Source organism: Meriones unguiculatus, chromosome 1 (assembly GCF_030254825.1).
Source record: "Meriones unguiculatus strain TT.TT164.6M chromosome 1, Bangor_MerUng_6.1, whole genome shotgun sequence".
NCBI lineage: Eukaryota > Metazoa > Chordata > Mammalia > Rodentia > Muridae > Meriones > Meriones unguiculatus.
In genome coordinates, this window is record NC_083349.1 from 155,887,221 (window position 1) to 155,904,337 (window position 17,117).

General features: G+C 43.7%; 1 protein-coding gene across 6 annotated transcripts in view; it reads right to left on the reverse strand.

Annotated features, from left to right (window-relative positions):
* Positions 1 to 17,117, reverse strand: part of Fat3 (FAT atypical cadherin 3) — a 594,038-nt gene that overhangs the window by 16,338 nt on the left and 560,583 nt on the right. For all 6 annotated transcript variants that reach the window (XM_060369782.1, XM_060369760.1, XM_060369771.1 and 3 more), the window contains 3 exons: positions 16,965 to 17,099; positions 14,948 to 15,105; positions 7,198 to 7,666 (listed from right to left, as the gene is read on the reverse strand). In XM_060369782.1, coding sequence (XP_060225765.1) covers positions 7,198 to 7,666; positions 14,948 to 15,105; positions 16,965 to 17,099 — 762 coding nt within the window. The remainder of the gene's footprint in view (positions 1 to 7,197; positions 7,667 to 14,947; positions 15,106 to 16,964; positions 17,100 to 17,117) is intronic.

A 17,117-nucleotide genomic window follows, 5' to 3' on the forward strand; every position in this document is an offset into this window, starting at 1 on the left:
AAAAAACCCATGGTAAGCACCAGGGATACAAGCTCAGATGGTTATAGCCAAGGAAACCTAGCTCTAGAGAAGCCAGAACTTGCTCATGCTGACTAAACTGGATGGACTTGAACTCAGGCCTGGTTGGTATTCTTCTAACCTGTTTCTAACAGCACATGTTACTACAGCTACAACTCACTGAGCACGTGTCTGTCATCAGAAAGAGAGGCAGGGCATCTAAGATCTGCATTGTGACCTCAGACTCATAAGTCAAAGGAGAAGAGGTCTCTGGACACAAGTCTGCTCTTAAGTGTTTTATTTTGATGGAGTTACTTTTTTTTTTGGTTGTTGTTGTTTTTGGTAAACAACGAGGGGGAAAATATTAGGTTAAAATACTCAAATGAGATTTTTAGTAAATATATCTATTATTCATCCTCTATGAAAGCCTTGTTTATTAGAATTAACCTATCACCACCACCTGATGTTGTAATCTCATTATTCTGCCACAGAACCTACTATTAATAATTTTTACACATTATTACACATCAACAAGTCTACTACAATAAACTCAAGTGATCTAGTGTTTTAGTGTTTTAAAAATCACTTCCAGTCACTCAACAGAGGCTCACAATGATCGAAGGAAGGGCAGGGGAATAGTTCACAAACATTTCCCTACAGGGCACTGGAGAATTCATGAGGCTGTTCTAGGAGATAGGACTAGTGAGCAATTGAGTCTGAACCTGGATTCCTGTGTCCCAGAACTTTCTACAATACTGTATGGATTCTAGAAATTATCATTGAATGAGACTAATGACTTGTCAAGAATAAGAGGGAGTAGCTTGTGTTAATTTCATATAGTTCTCCAGGGGGCAGAAGTAAGACAGACAAGAATAGACATTCCTCCTAGGAGCCAAATAATCATTAGATGAACAAAGTCATATATGTTTCTGTTCTTCCCAAGAATTCCCTTATGTTGCTATAACACAAACACATATACACACACAGATGCATGCACAACACTCTAGCACACATATAAACACACACATACACATACTTACACATATGTAAACACACCAATACATAGGCATACCTACATATGCACATACCAACACATACATATATACACACCTATACATGCACAACTACATCTACACACACCAATATATTTACACAAACATATCTATGCATGTAGACACATATACCTATGTGCACGCGCGCGCACACACACACACACACACACACGCACACATACACACACAAATTCCTAGAGATATCCAGAAATCTTTAAGTGATCACAAATATTATCTAACACTGTCACAAGTATAAAAAAAATTACCTGTATAATTTCTCAAAGTCTGAATAAGAATTGAATTTTTTTTTTTTTTTTTTTTTGGGAGGTCGGATAGAAGTAACAGAATCACTAACCAGGGTAATAGCTTATCATATGACTAGGAAAAATTCTAAGTTCTTTTTGTGATTTGTGTTTCATTTACTTCTCATAACAACTGCATGCATTATATTCTCTAAATAGCAGTTATTATCATGGCTGCTTTACAAACGAGAAGACAGGAGCTTAGGTAAGATGGTTCTCTTTTGGTTACCAAAGCTGGTGAGCAGATTGGCGGTGTAGCACTTCTCAGCTTGTAAAAAGGAAATGGCCCTACTAGCACTGAAATATGTGGACAAAAAAAGCCACAGCTTCTTTCCCTGCAAATCTTGGCGACATGGGAAGTATATTTTTAAGCCTCGCCTCCAAATCTGTGTTCCTGTTTACACTCCTAGTTATAGTCCAGGCAGATGTTTTTTAAAACCTGCACCCAGGCAAATTTAAAGTGCTTCTCCTTCCCTTACTCACTGAAGAACATCGCAAAACCTATTAAATGCAAAAATAAAATTGGAACAAGTAAGTATAGAGCAAATCTGGGTGGTGTAGGCAAATAATCAAGACAATTCCTGTCTTATTCCTTTGCTTATTTTTATTATTTTTTTGACCCAGTACACCCAGGCAGTGACCTCAACCTTCTGCTCTACTCATCAGGGTAAGGGGAGCATCGTTCTTTAGGTCCACAGTCTTGATAAGGAAACAATGCCCACTGCACAGAGGTGAAAATACTGACAGACACATATAAAGCACCCGAGACCTAGAGTATCATCTGATGCCATGCTGGCTGAATTATAGAGTGATAATGACTTGAGAAGGTACTTGGATGTAGTGAGGACCTGGGTCCAAGACTGAGTTCTGGCTGCTGCCTGTTGATCGCATGTGGCCATGACCAGGATGCTCACTGTCCGAGAAGCTCTTTGCTTTTTCTGATCAATTATATTCAGAAATGCTCCTATCAGAGAGAACAACACGGCTTCCAGATTTCAAAAGTCAATGTAGTACTCAGGTACTTGGTGCCTTAGTGTTTTATTGTAATTATTGCAGACTCCAAAGTCAGTTTTCATCTCTGTGTAGCTTACAAACCCAGTAACTGCAGGCAAAGGAACAAGCTCTGTCAGTCATTTGTTTCACAACACATGAGGACTTGAGTTCTATCTGACCCCCAGAACCACTGCAGAGAAAAATCTCCTAGGACCTCCCAGTGGCAGTGGTTCTCAAACTTGGATATGCACAGAATCTACCTTGTTAAAACAGAGATGCCCAAACTCCCATAGATTCTGACACTTCAGGTTTGGGTCTCCTTCCCATTGCCCTTGAACTTTTCTTGGCAAAATGTTGGGTAGTTTGCAAGTATAATCTGATTATCTAGCAGAGGGTTCTTCTGATGTGAACAACAAAGAAGAGAGACAAGCAAATAGATTTGCCTTTAAAATAAACAATCAAGAGACTCTTCAGTAGCAAAACCTAATTTTAACAAGTTCCTTGAGTGATCTGATGCATCTCAGGGTTGGAGAACCACTATCTGTAGTAAAGAGGAAAATAGAGGCTAGAAGATTCTCCAGATTCCAGGGCTATGAAGGGCCAGAGGGTGATATTAGAACATTGTTTAGGGAGCTTGTGGAGGGAGGTACAGACTGAGCAGTAGGCTTAGGTGGGAGCTGTGATACATCTTTCTAGCATCCTCAGTGATGTGTATCCTGTCCGAGACACATTTGGGTATAGAAAGGAGTTTCACACTCTCCAAGGTATGTAATGGCAGATTTCTTATTTAACTTTTCTGGTTTGTTTAATCTGTAAAACAGGAGAGAAGAGTAGAAGGGAAGAATATTCCCGAATATTGAAATATCAAATGTCTTAGTATATAAGCAGTTTCAGCGTGAGCAATATTTTAGTGCTGTGCACACTCAAACTAGTATCTCTGGCTACTGAAAAATTCACCATTGTTTCATGCAAAACTGTGTGAGTGATTGTTTCTGGCCTGGTGACAGCATGGCTTGGGGCATTGCTCCACCAAATTACAGTTTAGTTTCTACTGTGTTTTCCCTTAATTGTCTTGAGTTGAGCATCATGAGGCATGGAGAATTGAGTATGTCTTATTCAGAATGTGGTGCCCTCTGGTCTATGCCCCACCCAATGGGTCTAAAAATGTAAGGGTCAGAATGGGTCCCAGTCATTTCTTCTCCATGGTGATTACTGTTTCCCGGTCATGTTTGTGATTTATATATATATATCATTTTAAGGTATTACCAAGGGGGAGCCTTCTTTTTGTGGTTGATTTATAGGGTCACATTACAATTTAGTCCTCTATGCTTTGATTCCGCTGGGGGTTCCTGAGGATTGCTTCTTGGTTAGGAAGAATTATAAGGCTGGTCAGAGCTGCTGACTGTGCCCAATTCCAGGGTAGTAGAAGCAACTCTTTGGTCCTTGTGCCAAGGCTTTGGTTTGGGTTTAGGGTAGTTGGGGAGGAATCCTGAAAGAAAATGTCTCTTTCTGGGGGGGTGGGTTGACTGTTTTAAAGATTATTGATGTTCTAGAACAATGTGGCATAGTTTGAGAATGGAGTCTGTTACCAGAAGATCCAACAACCAGTCTTCCAGTATTGTTCTGTGGTCAAACAGATAACGATAGTAAATCATGTCTTGGTATTTTACAGTGATCCACAGATTGTGTGTGTGGGGGGGCGCAGAGAGAGAGAACAGGCTGATGTTCAAAGAAACTCTCCCATCAGATTGTCCTGTGCATGGGCTTACCTTTAAGGACCTCAGTCTGCTTCCTTAACTCAAATGTCCTCTTGGAATACTGCATGCATCTTGCCTTTTGATCTGGGAGTGTAAGACTGTGTCCCTGTGATTTGATCTCTCTGGCAACCAGAAGGAATGCATGAGGGCGTGACTATACTTAATTTCACTGTTCTTTTAAAAGAAGGTGTTTCTTGTAAGTAACTTTATGATTAATTTAATGGTTCCATAAGTAGGAAGTAGAAGCCTGACTTTTGGCTCATTCCTTTCTTGTACCTCACCCTCCCAATTTGGTAAAAGGGATTTTCCAGGCAGAAAAAAAAAAAAACCAAAGATATGACAAAAAAAAAAAATGCCCATGACAGGTGTTGGAGAGATGGCCCAGTGTTTAAGAGCATTGGCTGCTCTCCCAGAGGACCCAAGTTCTATTCCCACTATCCACATGGCAGCTAACAATTGCCTATAACTCTAGTTCCAGGGGATCTAATCCCCTGTTCTGACCTCTTTGGCTACCAGACATGCAGTTGAGGCACAGACATACATGTAGCCAAAACATCCATACACAAAAATCAAAGCACACAAGAAATAAAGTATTTTTTAAATGCCCATGATATTAATAGAAAATGGAGATTAGAAAATAGTCTGTTCTTTGAGGCCAAGGCCTCATGTTTACAGCAAGGAAGCCTCTAGGTGCCCCCTCACACACCAGAGAAGGAATCCAGCATCTCTGGCTCCACGGTATGCCACAGGAGACCTCTGACATTTCTGTTAGGATGGGCTTGCTGCACCTGGCACCATGCTTCAAGAACCATAGTCTCTAGACCAGGTTTGGGTGGCTTGGGAAGATGGCTGCTCGTGTGGGGCCTCCTCACCTTGGCAGAGAAGTGGGCTTAAGGGATGGAGGTGAGAAAGGATGCACTGATCACTTCAGGAAATTATACACTCTTAGGTGCAAAGAAGAGGCTAGGCTGAAAGAGACCACATTACTTTGGAAAGAAGAGAACCTGCTGAGGAGCCCAGAATTAAGAAGAAAGTATATCGTAGAAGAAAGTAGAGCATAGAGGTACACAGAGAGGTGGTGTGCACTGTTTACAGGCGACTCTGATCATTAGTGAGCGTAAGGTATGGGAAAAAACATAGGTGGCTATGGAGTTCAGCTGATAGAGTGCAGGGGGCCCTGGTTTTGATTCCCCGTGCACATACACTGAGCCTGGTGATGTGTGTCTGGGATCCTATTGCTCAGAAGGCAGGGCAGGGAGATCAGAAATCTAAGACTATCCTCAGACATTCCTAAGGCTATCCTAAGACCATCCTTACACATTATGTTTGAGGCTATTTTACGGTATTTGAGACTCTGCCTCAACAAAACAAGACAAAACAACAACCAAAAAACCAAAAAACAGAAACAAAACAAGAAAAAAGAAACAAACACCAGAAAAAAAAAAACCCTAGCATTTCTCAGAGGAGCCCTAGAGTCATTTACTTATATAACATACCTACTCTGGGTACTTAGCTAACGCATTTCACAGCTGAGCCAGATTCCACAGCCTTTCCCCTTTGTTCAGTGACTATTATTATTTTAAAGATAACCCTCTCTGGAAGAACATAGCTTTGCCAGGAAAAACAATGTCCTGGCATGGTTAAAGTATATTACAATTTGTGGCTGTATACCCAGCATTTGACATGGCATGGTGTTCAGTTTCAACCCAATTTAATTATATGCTCTTTCATATGCTGTCAGTGGCTCACACTGGTAGAGCATTTTTGCCTCATGAAAAACTGGTCCTGATTTGTCATGAGGGGCTGGTTTACAGAACAGCTAGCCGAGAGTCTGCCCATCATTCGGGAATTATGGAGCCATAACCACCCTTTATTTACATATAGTGCTGAGACAGTAAAAACAGCAAATAGATTTCTTAAATTGAGACAGTAGAAACTTCCCCCCAGGGCACTGGGCCCTCACTGTGACAGTGACATATGTGAGTCTGAACAACGTTGGTGCCTGTGTTCCTGTACCAGATCATTCCACGGACAGTTCCTAACGTCCTAATCTTAAAATGGACTCTAAATTCAGAGCCGAGCTGCAGGAAATGCTAATGCTGAGCAGAATCTCAAGTGATCGTGAAGTTTTAAATCCACTAATCAGATGGCTGCTGAGTAGCTTTGCAAAGGAGCTGGGGGTGCAGGCCAGTGCTGCCAAGAGGTGGAAAGGCCCAGCCAGAAGGAAACCTGTCTAGCGGACCTCCAGGTAGACCCTGCCCCTGGATGGATCAGCAGAGTATTAGAGCTCAGATTCCTGGGCCTTAAACAACTATAGAAATATGTTGTGGCCCTGTCCCTCCCCCTTTCCCCTTCATCTCCTTCCTTCCCCTCCCATGTCTTTCCTGCTTTCCTCTCCTACCCTTGAGGATACCTGGGGAAGAAATGACTAGAGAGGAAGGAGCACTATGGCACCCTTGACTGGGCTCCTTCCTGACATTCTCAGTATGTTTGTTTCATGTCTTTTCAGTGTGTGTGTTTGTGTGTACACACGTGAGTGCGCACATGCGTGTCTGTGTACTCCTAGAGATAAATTCAGATTTTCAAACCTGCAAGGTAAGCACCAATGGGCTGAGGTATCCCCAGCTCCCTCTCCAAAGACCCTTTTTTGAACTCTTTTCCCAGGGAGCAGGTTCGCTCCCCATCACCTTTCATTACTGGTAAAGTTATACCCAAGCCTGGTTAGGAGCTCCAGTCAGTGACATCAGGCAGCCTTTTGCTGTGACAACAGGTGCTCCTCACGTCACACCTTATAGGCATCTGAAGTCTGGAAAAGTATGGGGTGGGCGGAGAAGAGGCGCCCGCATCTACAGTCTGGCATTCAGTTACTGGCTAGCCTGGGTACCCTGCAAGTATCAAGCTTCTGCAGAAAAGGATTCAGAAGGTCTGAGCATGCGCATGAGGGGATGGGGTTGTGTTGGGTATCCTATCCAGGAGGGGCCTGAAGAAGGTGGAAGGGGCTAGCTGTAAGGGTGGGCCTACCTCATGTGTATGCATCCCTCCGTTCCCCTTCCTCCCCTTCCCCTCCTCCAGGGGCCTGAACAAACGTGCACTCACCGCCAGAGGGCAGGCCGCTGCAGCTGCCCCCATGCAGACAGGGGCTGCGTTGGCATGCGTCCGGGTAGAGCACGCAGCCCAGCTTCAGTTCCGTCAGACCCACGACCTCAGCGAAGCTGCTGCGCTTGTTTTGGAGGGGCAATTCGTTGTGATTGAGCACCACGGAGTCCAGACATCCCTGGAAGCCACCGAGGACCTGCGTGACTCGCGTGTCCGTCAGGCTGCGGATGTTATCCGCCTGCACCAGAGCACCAAAGAAGATGGCACTGTCAGTGCTGAGGGTCTGGAAGTACAGGGGTGCCCTGCGTCGCTCCACATAGCTGTCATCCAGGGCCAGGCTGGTGAAATTGCGATTGAGTTCCAGGAAGACTGAGTGCCAGCTCCCATCGTTGACAGCGCGGCTGGAGATGCCCAGGATCCCAGGGCCGCTGCCACAGTCCAGCTGGAACCACAGCTTGCCTTCCACAATCTGTGCAAGAAGAAATTCAGAGCCCTCATGAGTCTAGATCCGAAACGGTGTGATCCCAACAGGGCAGGTGTTCCATTCGGCCTGTGGCTACACCTGTGTGAACTCAGGCCTCCCACTGTCTGCCAGGAAAACAGCCTGACTCTTCTCAGATCTTCCTGGGGCCAGTCATAGAAACAGCCGGGGGCCAGGAATCTCAAAAGGTGTTTAAGAAAGTTTCTCTCTGTGGATCCCCCACCCTCCTTTTACAAGATACCGAAGTCCTGCCACAGGACTGAGTCACACGTAATCACCAATATTCACTGGACATCCATCACGTGGTAGGCAATATGCTATGCTAATGTGTTCTACCTTTCTGGGGCTCCCTAGTCCAGTGTGTGTGAGGGTGGCAGTCATAGGTTAACTCTTCACTCACACACACACATACTTACACACACACACCCGGAGAGGTTTGCAAGAGTGTGATGGAGGGGAGAGAAGAGGCGAGATAGAAGCCAGGCTTCTTGGTACCCAGCTTTGTGTGTATTTTGGATGGTAAACTCACACTGGTGTCATCCTTAAGCTTGCCTTTTCCTCCACTGTTCGCCTTATAGACAGGAGGTACTCCCGGAGTGTCTAGACTTGGCTACTGCATACAGCAGGGGTGTCCAGCCTTCTGTCTTCCTTGTGCCACACCGTGCGAAGAACAGTTTTCTTGGGCCACGTATTAAATCCACGGGTGTCCAACTCATAGCTTACCACATGGTTTGTAAAAGAATACAAACTTTTTTTTTTCTTCTGAGTGGCATTGGAACATGATTTTGTTGTCTATGGAAGTATGAAGTTCATACTTCATACTGTTCAATTGAGTTACAAAGTAAAATTTACAGAAAATCCAGCAACCATTTAAATAAGCTCATAATTTTATGGACTTGCATTCATAACTATATTAGGGCGCATTGGCTGGGAGTTGGGCAGACCTGGCTTAGAATTTACGAGTGCTGAACAACAGGCCCTTCTGGTAAGCTGTTTGTACCTTGAGGCTGTTCCAAATTCCTGGTCAGGGTGTGCTACAGGGGAGACCCTCCGGCTTTAGAAAGGGCGTCTACCACATCCTCTGGAGGCTACCACCAGGAGGCACTGCCCATGGGTGAGAAAGCCGCACCACTGAAGGTGAAGCTGGCAGAGCGCATGGGTGACAGAGAGCATGGGCAGCCTTTTATGTCCATGTAGACCCTAGCTTCCCTGCTGTTGAGGAGATGGCCTTTGACCCATGGTGCTCTACTTTGAAATGCATATGGCATTAGGATTGAGGGCTTGAGGGCTTGAGGGTTTGAGGGATTGAGGGATTGAGGGCTAAGTCTCCATGTAACTAAGCTTATCTTTGGGATTCACAACTGGGTACTGTAAGACAAAAACCTCTAGATCTAGAAAATGATTTTGTGGAGTCCAGTGTCCCAGTTATGAAGTGGGGGTGGGGTTGGTCTGTCCTGAGATATGCTGACACCTGCACAGCACACACAGGCACTTGTCAAGAGAAGAAAAGTAGAAAGACTGGATGGAAATGATCAACATGGAAAGGATGGAAAGAGGCCAATTTGGACACTGTTTCCATGTCCCCAGCAGTTAAAGAGGTAAAACATTAAATGAATTTATAAAAATGAGCCACACTGGTCCTTGCATGGTGTGCTTTACTTGTGAAGAAGTAGTGGCTTCTAGAGAACTCATCCATGCAAAGATCCTGTTTCAGAATGTTCCCAAATCTAACAACCCACTGACCCTCAGGTCTGCTCTGTGATTCCATGGATTTTCTCACCTGCAAGTCATGCTCAGAGATTCATGCCCCATAAACACTGGCACTGTGAGAGCAGGACAGAGCCAGGGAGTCAGGGAAAGAGGAGCTTAACTCCAGGTCCGCCTGTACCACCCTGCTCTCTGGAAGGCACAGCTCTATTTCACTGGGCTTGGGTTTGGAGAGCAGTGGGATGTGCCTGGCTTCTGCTGCAGAATGGCTGGCTACATCACACACAGAGCATGTACACACACACACACACACACACACACACACACACACTGCTCTGTAATATACATGCTTGGATGTGAAAGGACTGGAAACAAGCTTTTGTTTTCAGAGAGCTTTCACTTATAATCATATGCAATTGCTGGTTTTTGTTGTACTTTAGCAAAATAGATTGACCGGCCATCGTAAATTACTGCAAACTTGCTCAGTGGCAATGCATAGATAATGCCCACATCTGTATGTGAGTGTAAGTAATAACGTGATGGAATACAGCTTCGGGGACACCGTCTTCTGCTGCAGCCCATCTGCTGTTTTGCCCCATTGTGGCAGAACATTGTCCCCAGTCTGTCATGGAAAAATCTGGTGGTGAAGGTGCAGTTCATCTAAGTTTCTATAAAAAGGTGTTTAATTAACCTATTATTTGGTTGATTCCCCACCCCCATCACTACCAATTGCCTCTGGGCATTAACCAGAAAACCTGACATGAGTCTGATACACCTGCACACAAAATTCTGAAGCTAAAGAACTAAAATTCTTCCTGTGAATACTGAACACAATTAAGTTTGTCCTTCTTCTCCCCCCATTCTCTCGCCTTTTAATAAAGTAACAGAAGCAGAACTGCTAAGTGAAAGAAGCCTGGTGCACAGTGTTCACCTTTTCCCAAAGAAACATCACCCACATCTTCACAATTCTAGGCATTCTGAACCATCAGGCTTGTTGCTTTGACATTCTAGAATATTGGTGCCCAAAGGTACCCTGTAAAAAGTTAATAATCGTAGGTATGTTATGCAAGAAGATAAAAAGAACACTTCCTTCCCTTTGAAGCATCTGAGTCATTTTTCACACTGGAAAACCATAGTCTGATTGTAGTTAATTTTTCTCTGTCTACCAAGCTTTAAAGTGTTTTTCTTTGCAAAAGACAACACTTCCTCAAATTAGAGCACCAGTGAGATACTGCAGTGGAGACTGAAGTGTGTCTGAGCTACAAGACTGTAGCCGTGATACTGAAATGGCTTATTGGTTAGGCAGTGGGTGATTCTTTTCAATGATATGCATAACTCAGAGAAAGATACTCTTTTGTCATAAAATATCCACATCTTTGGAGTTGTGTGAAATCAATGATGTACTTTGTCCAATTTTCAGTGACTAGGGAATTAAGAGACAAGAAATTAGATCTATAAAACTAATTTTCATTAGGACAGTAGGATTTTGAGGAGAAATTGTTAAGTTATGGGTCTCATTGCTTTGGACCCTTAGAGTGTGGTTCTGTAAGGTTTGGTGTAGAATAGCCATACTGGAGAGCAATTAGCTTTATCCTTTCTGTGACCTTTTTTTTTTTTTTTTTACAGAAACAGTGTAGGGGAGAGGTTAGTCTTCAGCCCACAGTTTCTGAGGGCACTGTCCACCCTATCTAGGAGGGTATGGGGAGCCCCCATCTTGTTGTCCAGGAATCAGAAATGTGGAGTTAGAGTGGAGTCACCCACATTTTAATTATCTCTGGAACCCTCTCACATCCATATCTAGATGTGCACCTCACCCATCACCTAAGGTCTTCTAAATCTAATCAAGTTCTCAGTTAAGACCAATCACCACAAGGGCCATTAAATAGTCTTTGGAAATTGTATTTTTCAGTATTGTATTTTCAAAGCCACTTAATGGTTGTCAGACATTGGGAGGGGGTACCTTCAAGAAAAAAATAATCGTATGAAGAAATAAAGACATGGGCAGATGTTCTAATCACCCTTGGACCCCTTCTTGTGAAGAGCCTCTAACCTGCTCACCTGTCACACACCAGTACTCACAGACACGAAGTTAGCACTTGCTAAACACGTTGACAAATGCCTCAGCCTCCAGGCAAACATGGACACATCTGCCTTTAGGGAGGAGGTTGAGAATCAGAAATAGATGGTCTATGGAGGCGTTCCAAAAGCTTCCATGATTTGTATGGCTTGCTCACACATCTTTCTTTCAGATCTGGGATATCAAGCCGTTTCTGAGAATCACCTGAATAAAGGACTCACTGGCATATCCCATTCCTAAATATTTTGTATACATAGGAATATTTTTAGATTAGCAACCAAGGTTTCTGTCTGCTTTCCAGTTGGTGCTGAAAAGTCTGACACCAGAACTCTGAGTTGCTGTGATTTCTCCTCATGTCTGTCCTGGAAATCGGATACTTCATTTTTAAAAGGCATAAAGTGGAGGCACAGCCCTTTTTATTTTATTGCTTTGCTGCAAAGAAACTCAGGGTGGCTTGTGCTCAGCTAATGTATTTTCTCTAATTTTTAAAAATCATGCTATTTTCCTTTTTCTAAACTTCATTAATTACATCTTAACCTTTTATTTTCCTGTTAATGGTGCTTTAATTTTTATTGAATTTATTGTGTTTATGGTCAGTCTCAAATCTCTTTTAGAAGCCAGGGTAGTAAATAGGAGATAGAAAGGCAAGCACTTTTTAGTACAGCCAGGATACAGTGACACCATGAAAGCTTCTGTGTTTCCCGGCCACCAAGTAACTCTTTTACAGATGCCAGGGGCTGCCCTTTGCCCCTGATTATCTTAAATATGTGTTTACAGAATGCGCTCTGCCAGGAGGTGCCGTTTAAGCCAAGCATTTCAGTTTAGTGTTTAAAGCAAAGCACAGGGAGCTCACTGTACCTAACACTGAGATCAAATCTTGTACAAGGTTCAGTGTTCAGCAAATCCCCTAATGAGGATACTGCTGGCAACATGGGCGAATATCTGCCAGGGTTCAGCACAGCTGCCTCCTTCTGTGAGCAGACCCAACAAGTGAGAAATAACAGAAAGGGGTCCGTGATGGTCCACAACCCCAGGGCCTTCACTGAGGGGCCCTTAAAATAGCAACCAGCCTTAGCTTATTGGAATGCATTTTTAGGTATCCAGTTGTCCAAAGTCAGAAACACATTTGTTTCATGAAGTATCATACACCTGCATAATGACTGCTAGCTACCTCAGACGTTTATTTTTCTTTTTGGTCTCCAGAGAGGTGTACCGGTAACACGCTTGCCAGGGACGGGCCAATGGCAATCTTCATTTTTTAGGATCAAGCCATCCTCATCCAACATTCTACTCCCTCTCAGGTTTAGTACAGAGAAGAGATGATCTAACAGAAGGTACTGACATTAGAGTAATCGGTCAGAGCTTGAGAGAGGAAAGGAAAGGACAGAGACATCGGGCCCGGCAGCTCTGGCAAGGCATACCTTTCCATTAGATATCTAGCTGTTTCTGTTGGATGCTCAGTTTTCACAGGGAAGGCTCTGAAGACTTATAAAGAGCATGAGCAATAGACTGAAATAAAAATTCTTAAGAACAGATGAGGGAAAGCATATTTCTCCCATACTTTCATACCTGGAAGCAGGATCTGGTATTCTTCATCTCCCAGACCCAAAAGGTAGATCTAGTCTATACAAATACAGGATGTGATCTGTGATAAAATGAGCTGGAATGTCAAGCTGGGTGGAGCTTGGAGGTGAAGAGCATGAAGTAGGGTATACTACAGAGTATGGTCAGGTCTTACCACTCAGTACCTAAGCAACCTTGTGTGAATATGAAAAATCTCTCTGGAATATTCTTCTTGACCAAGCAAGTGAGAATAATATCTCCTTAGAAAATTTATATTAAATTTAAAACTAGAAAGCTGCAGATACACCGGTAAGTATCTTAGCAGAATCATGAAGACATTAGAAGCCTCAGGCTATATATAAATGCCAGATTTATTTTGAAGGAAATCTGGGTGCTTTAAGAGGACTTCTAAAGTGAGAAAATGATTTAAAAAAAATTGGGTGACTTGAGTCATGAAAGGACATGTGGAATATATATGCCTAAGATCGCCTACTTCCTCCCTGAGCAACTGTGTAGCTAGGCAGAGAGTGTGGAAGGAAAATGTGGTAAAAAGGACACAGCTAACCTGTTAAAGAATTAACTTTGTTGTGGGATTAATAGAGACATCTGTCCTAAAGAACTGTGGAGTGATTGGAATGTAAAGGAGGTAAGCATTCAAGCTCTTTCTATAGGGAGACAGCTAATCTTTACCAGCCAGTTTTGAAATACAACTACTAAAAAGAAGCAAGATGCTGTGTGGGATGCTTCTTATTAAGGTCATCTCTGTATAGCCAATTATTTGTGTTCGGCCTATGATGATAGACTCCCTATTCTCAGCGAGGGCTCTAAAAATCTTCCCTGATCTGGATGATTCCAGGTCTTGTAAGGAGGTCACATAGCCCTCAGGGCAGATTACAGGCCAGACTCTTTCCTGATAAGGAAACTGCTCTAGGAAGCTTCTAGCAATTCCTAGAAATGCCCCACCCTGCTACGGATCTTTATCCAGCAGTGACCTTCAATTTTACTTGGAGATCCCTCTCCCTCTTCCCCATAGGATAATTGGGTACTGTATTTTCCTTCTTGTGAGAGGACCATCTAAGTATACCTGACTACTTGACCCTCTGACAGCAGCGAATCAAACACCAGCCTCAAAATTCCTCCCTTTGTAAACCGTTTATATTGCCCTTAATTTCACATGAATAAAGGTTTGCGCTTTCTCACTTCAAGACTGTCTGAGATTTATCCTCTGCTGGGTCCCAGTTCACAGGCCTGCCCTCTGGTCCCCTGGGCCTGGGCCTTTCCAGGCCCGTGTCTTGGCTGCAAGCCTACCAGGCATAGGCCTTGGCCCGTACCTTTGTTGTGCTCAGCACAGCAGCTTGACCGAGAGTTGTAACACTTTGGTAATGTGATAGATAGGCTTTGGAACACTGGAGCTTCCATTGCCACCAGTGACTTCGTGCTAAAAGAGCCAGACTCTAACACTCTGTGGAGAACCTTTTCCACACCCTGGCTTAAAGCACTTGGCCCGCCCTCACCCTAAAGTGCTCTAGCTGCCCCTGAGAGAAATGGAACCCCCATTCTCCATCCAGAAGCCAAGTTTCAGGACCCTCGCTGGGATCCAGGCCCAGCCGAATGGAGAACTACAATGCTGGCACACTTTTCAACCCTATCACTCTCTCTTTTATCCAGAAGTCTGTTCTAGTCTTCTACCCTCCCAAGACAATAATTTCAGGTTCTTCTGATTTAATTGTCAAAGAAGTCATATAAGAAATGATTGTGGGTGGGCTGAGGTGGCTCATGCCCATAATCACAGCACCGAGAGGCAGGAGGATTGTTTTGAGTGTGAAGTTGCCCTGGGCATCAATGTAAAACTGTCCTCTCCACAACAATGACAAATGAGGACAAAAGCTGAGCTGCGGGAGCATGCAGTCCATTTTACAGACCTTCAGAATCATGCAGGGGTTGGCCCGGGTGTACATTATGATCCCATTGCTTTGCAGGGTTCTCAGGCGCAGGGCTAGCTTGAAGTTCTCTTCTTTGCTGTTTTCAGAAAGCCGGTACTTGATGTAACTGTTCCCAGCAAAGCTGAGGGAAGTGTGCCCTGAAAAGACCATTCCAACAGCACAGGTGTTCTTTTAAAATCCAGAAATGATTGGGGACCCACAAAGCCACCCACACACCAGGAAAGCTGATCACAGACCATAGCAGTTAAGGATGAAACCCTGCAATCCTGGTAGTTCAGTTTCACATCATTAAATTATTAACCAGTCAGCTACCAAAAATGTCCCACTTGTCTCATATACAGAGCAACTTGGTAAATTCTATGATGTGGATTTTCTTAGTATCATCAGATTCTTAACTCCCTCTTTCCAAGCCTAGTATGATTAAAAGCTATCACTTGATTCCCTCCCCACCACTGCCATCCCTTAGACATGAAAGAGCTTAGCTGGGTCAGGTGGTGCATGGCAATAATCCCAGTGGCAGCAGAGGCTCTCAAGTCAAGCCCTCTCTAGATAATAGGGTGAGTTCATTGTCAGCTGGGATGGCTTATTCTCAAAATGAAAAAGCAAAGGGAAGTTATAACTAGATGGTGGAGTGTTTGTCTTGCATGAGGTTCCAAGTCAATCCCTCAGAGTAATAAAAATTATTAATAAATAAAAATTAAAAAGAATTTTTCAGTTCTATGAAACAAGGAAAAGTCAGTCAAGCCATTTTCATGGAATACTTGTATTCTCCAGGTATCCTAATACCAAACATTCAGCTGGTGTCAGGTGTTCAATAAAGGAAGTCCTGCGCTGTCACAATTCTATTAGCCAATCATTACCTACAAGGCTTTCCTTCTTACACTGACTCTCTCTCTCTCAAAAAGTATAGACTTAAGCTTGAAGGTTAGCAGCAATAACAAAGTTCCTTGCTTAGAAATTAGCAGGAAGGGATGATGTGTGCATGGCATGTGTGCTGGGGTAGGGACACCTTAGTGACTTGCTCAAGCTTCCTGGTTTTTCCTTTCTTTCAAGCGCAGCTCTATGTTGGACATCAACCATGATGGAGTTTGGTTCCCATTTTTAAAATAGGACTTCTTATAACAGCCAAACCCTACATTCAAAGTGCTTTATACATTAGGCGTGATAGCTCATACTCCTGCTATCACAACTATGATCATCATCACTTACTTCACTTGTCATCACCCACAGCCATGTTGCTGGGTTTGCCTTACAAGAGATAGTAATTATCTCTTGGATTCCAACATTGGTATCAGTGTGCCTGGATGCTAAATACACCTTATAAGAAAAGATGAACCTACTGGTGTAGAAGAGGAAGAAGATAATTTTAGAGGAAAGAAGTAAAACAAAAAGTGAAAGAATGAGTAAAAATGCTAAAATTGGGTGAAGATCAGAAGTAGAAGATTATTTGGATGAAAATGATGTGATTTTTCTTCTTTAAGATGCAGAGGTGAGCATCTCAGTTTTCTGCAACATGGTATTATCCAGAGCTTCCCAGGGAAGAAGAGCAAGCTGCTAGCTGGCTTACTCGGTATTCAAAGCTAATCTTATTCTACGGAAAGTTGATGAGACTGGCTCAGATCTACCTTCTGCTGGCTTGGCTTTTTAACCCCTACAGATTCAAGCAGCCTTCTGAGGACCAGAGGGTCTGTGTCCTCTGTCCACATAGCAGCACTCAGTCCTCTGTAACTTTACATTGTCCTCAGCCATGGAACATGACTGTGGTATGGTGACTGCTTTACATGAGGAGCCCCGTCTTCATGTCTTCTTTGCATGTACTGGCTTTGACACATCCCAACTAAACATGAGAGTGAACACTGGTCATGCTCCCTTCTGAAGGTGAGTGTTGTATTGACATAAATGTGTTTTTTGGAAGGGCTTGGTTAGCATCATTCACTCAAGGGAAGTGTTTCAGGAGTAGAAGCTCCAACCCTGACCTGTCCATGTCACTCTGTACCTGAGCACTCTCCGAGCTTCCCTGGTGGACACTGGCAGAGGAATGGTCTCCTGCTGGCCTCATAACCCACACATTGCATGTCCTCTGGACATGGTTTCTCCACACAAGGATCATTGGACCCCGGGCACACTCCTCCTGTAGCAAAAGCAGAAG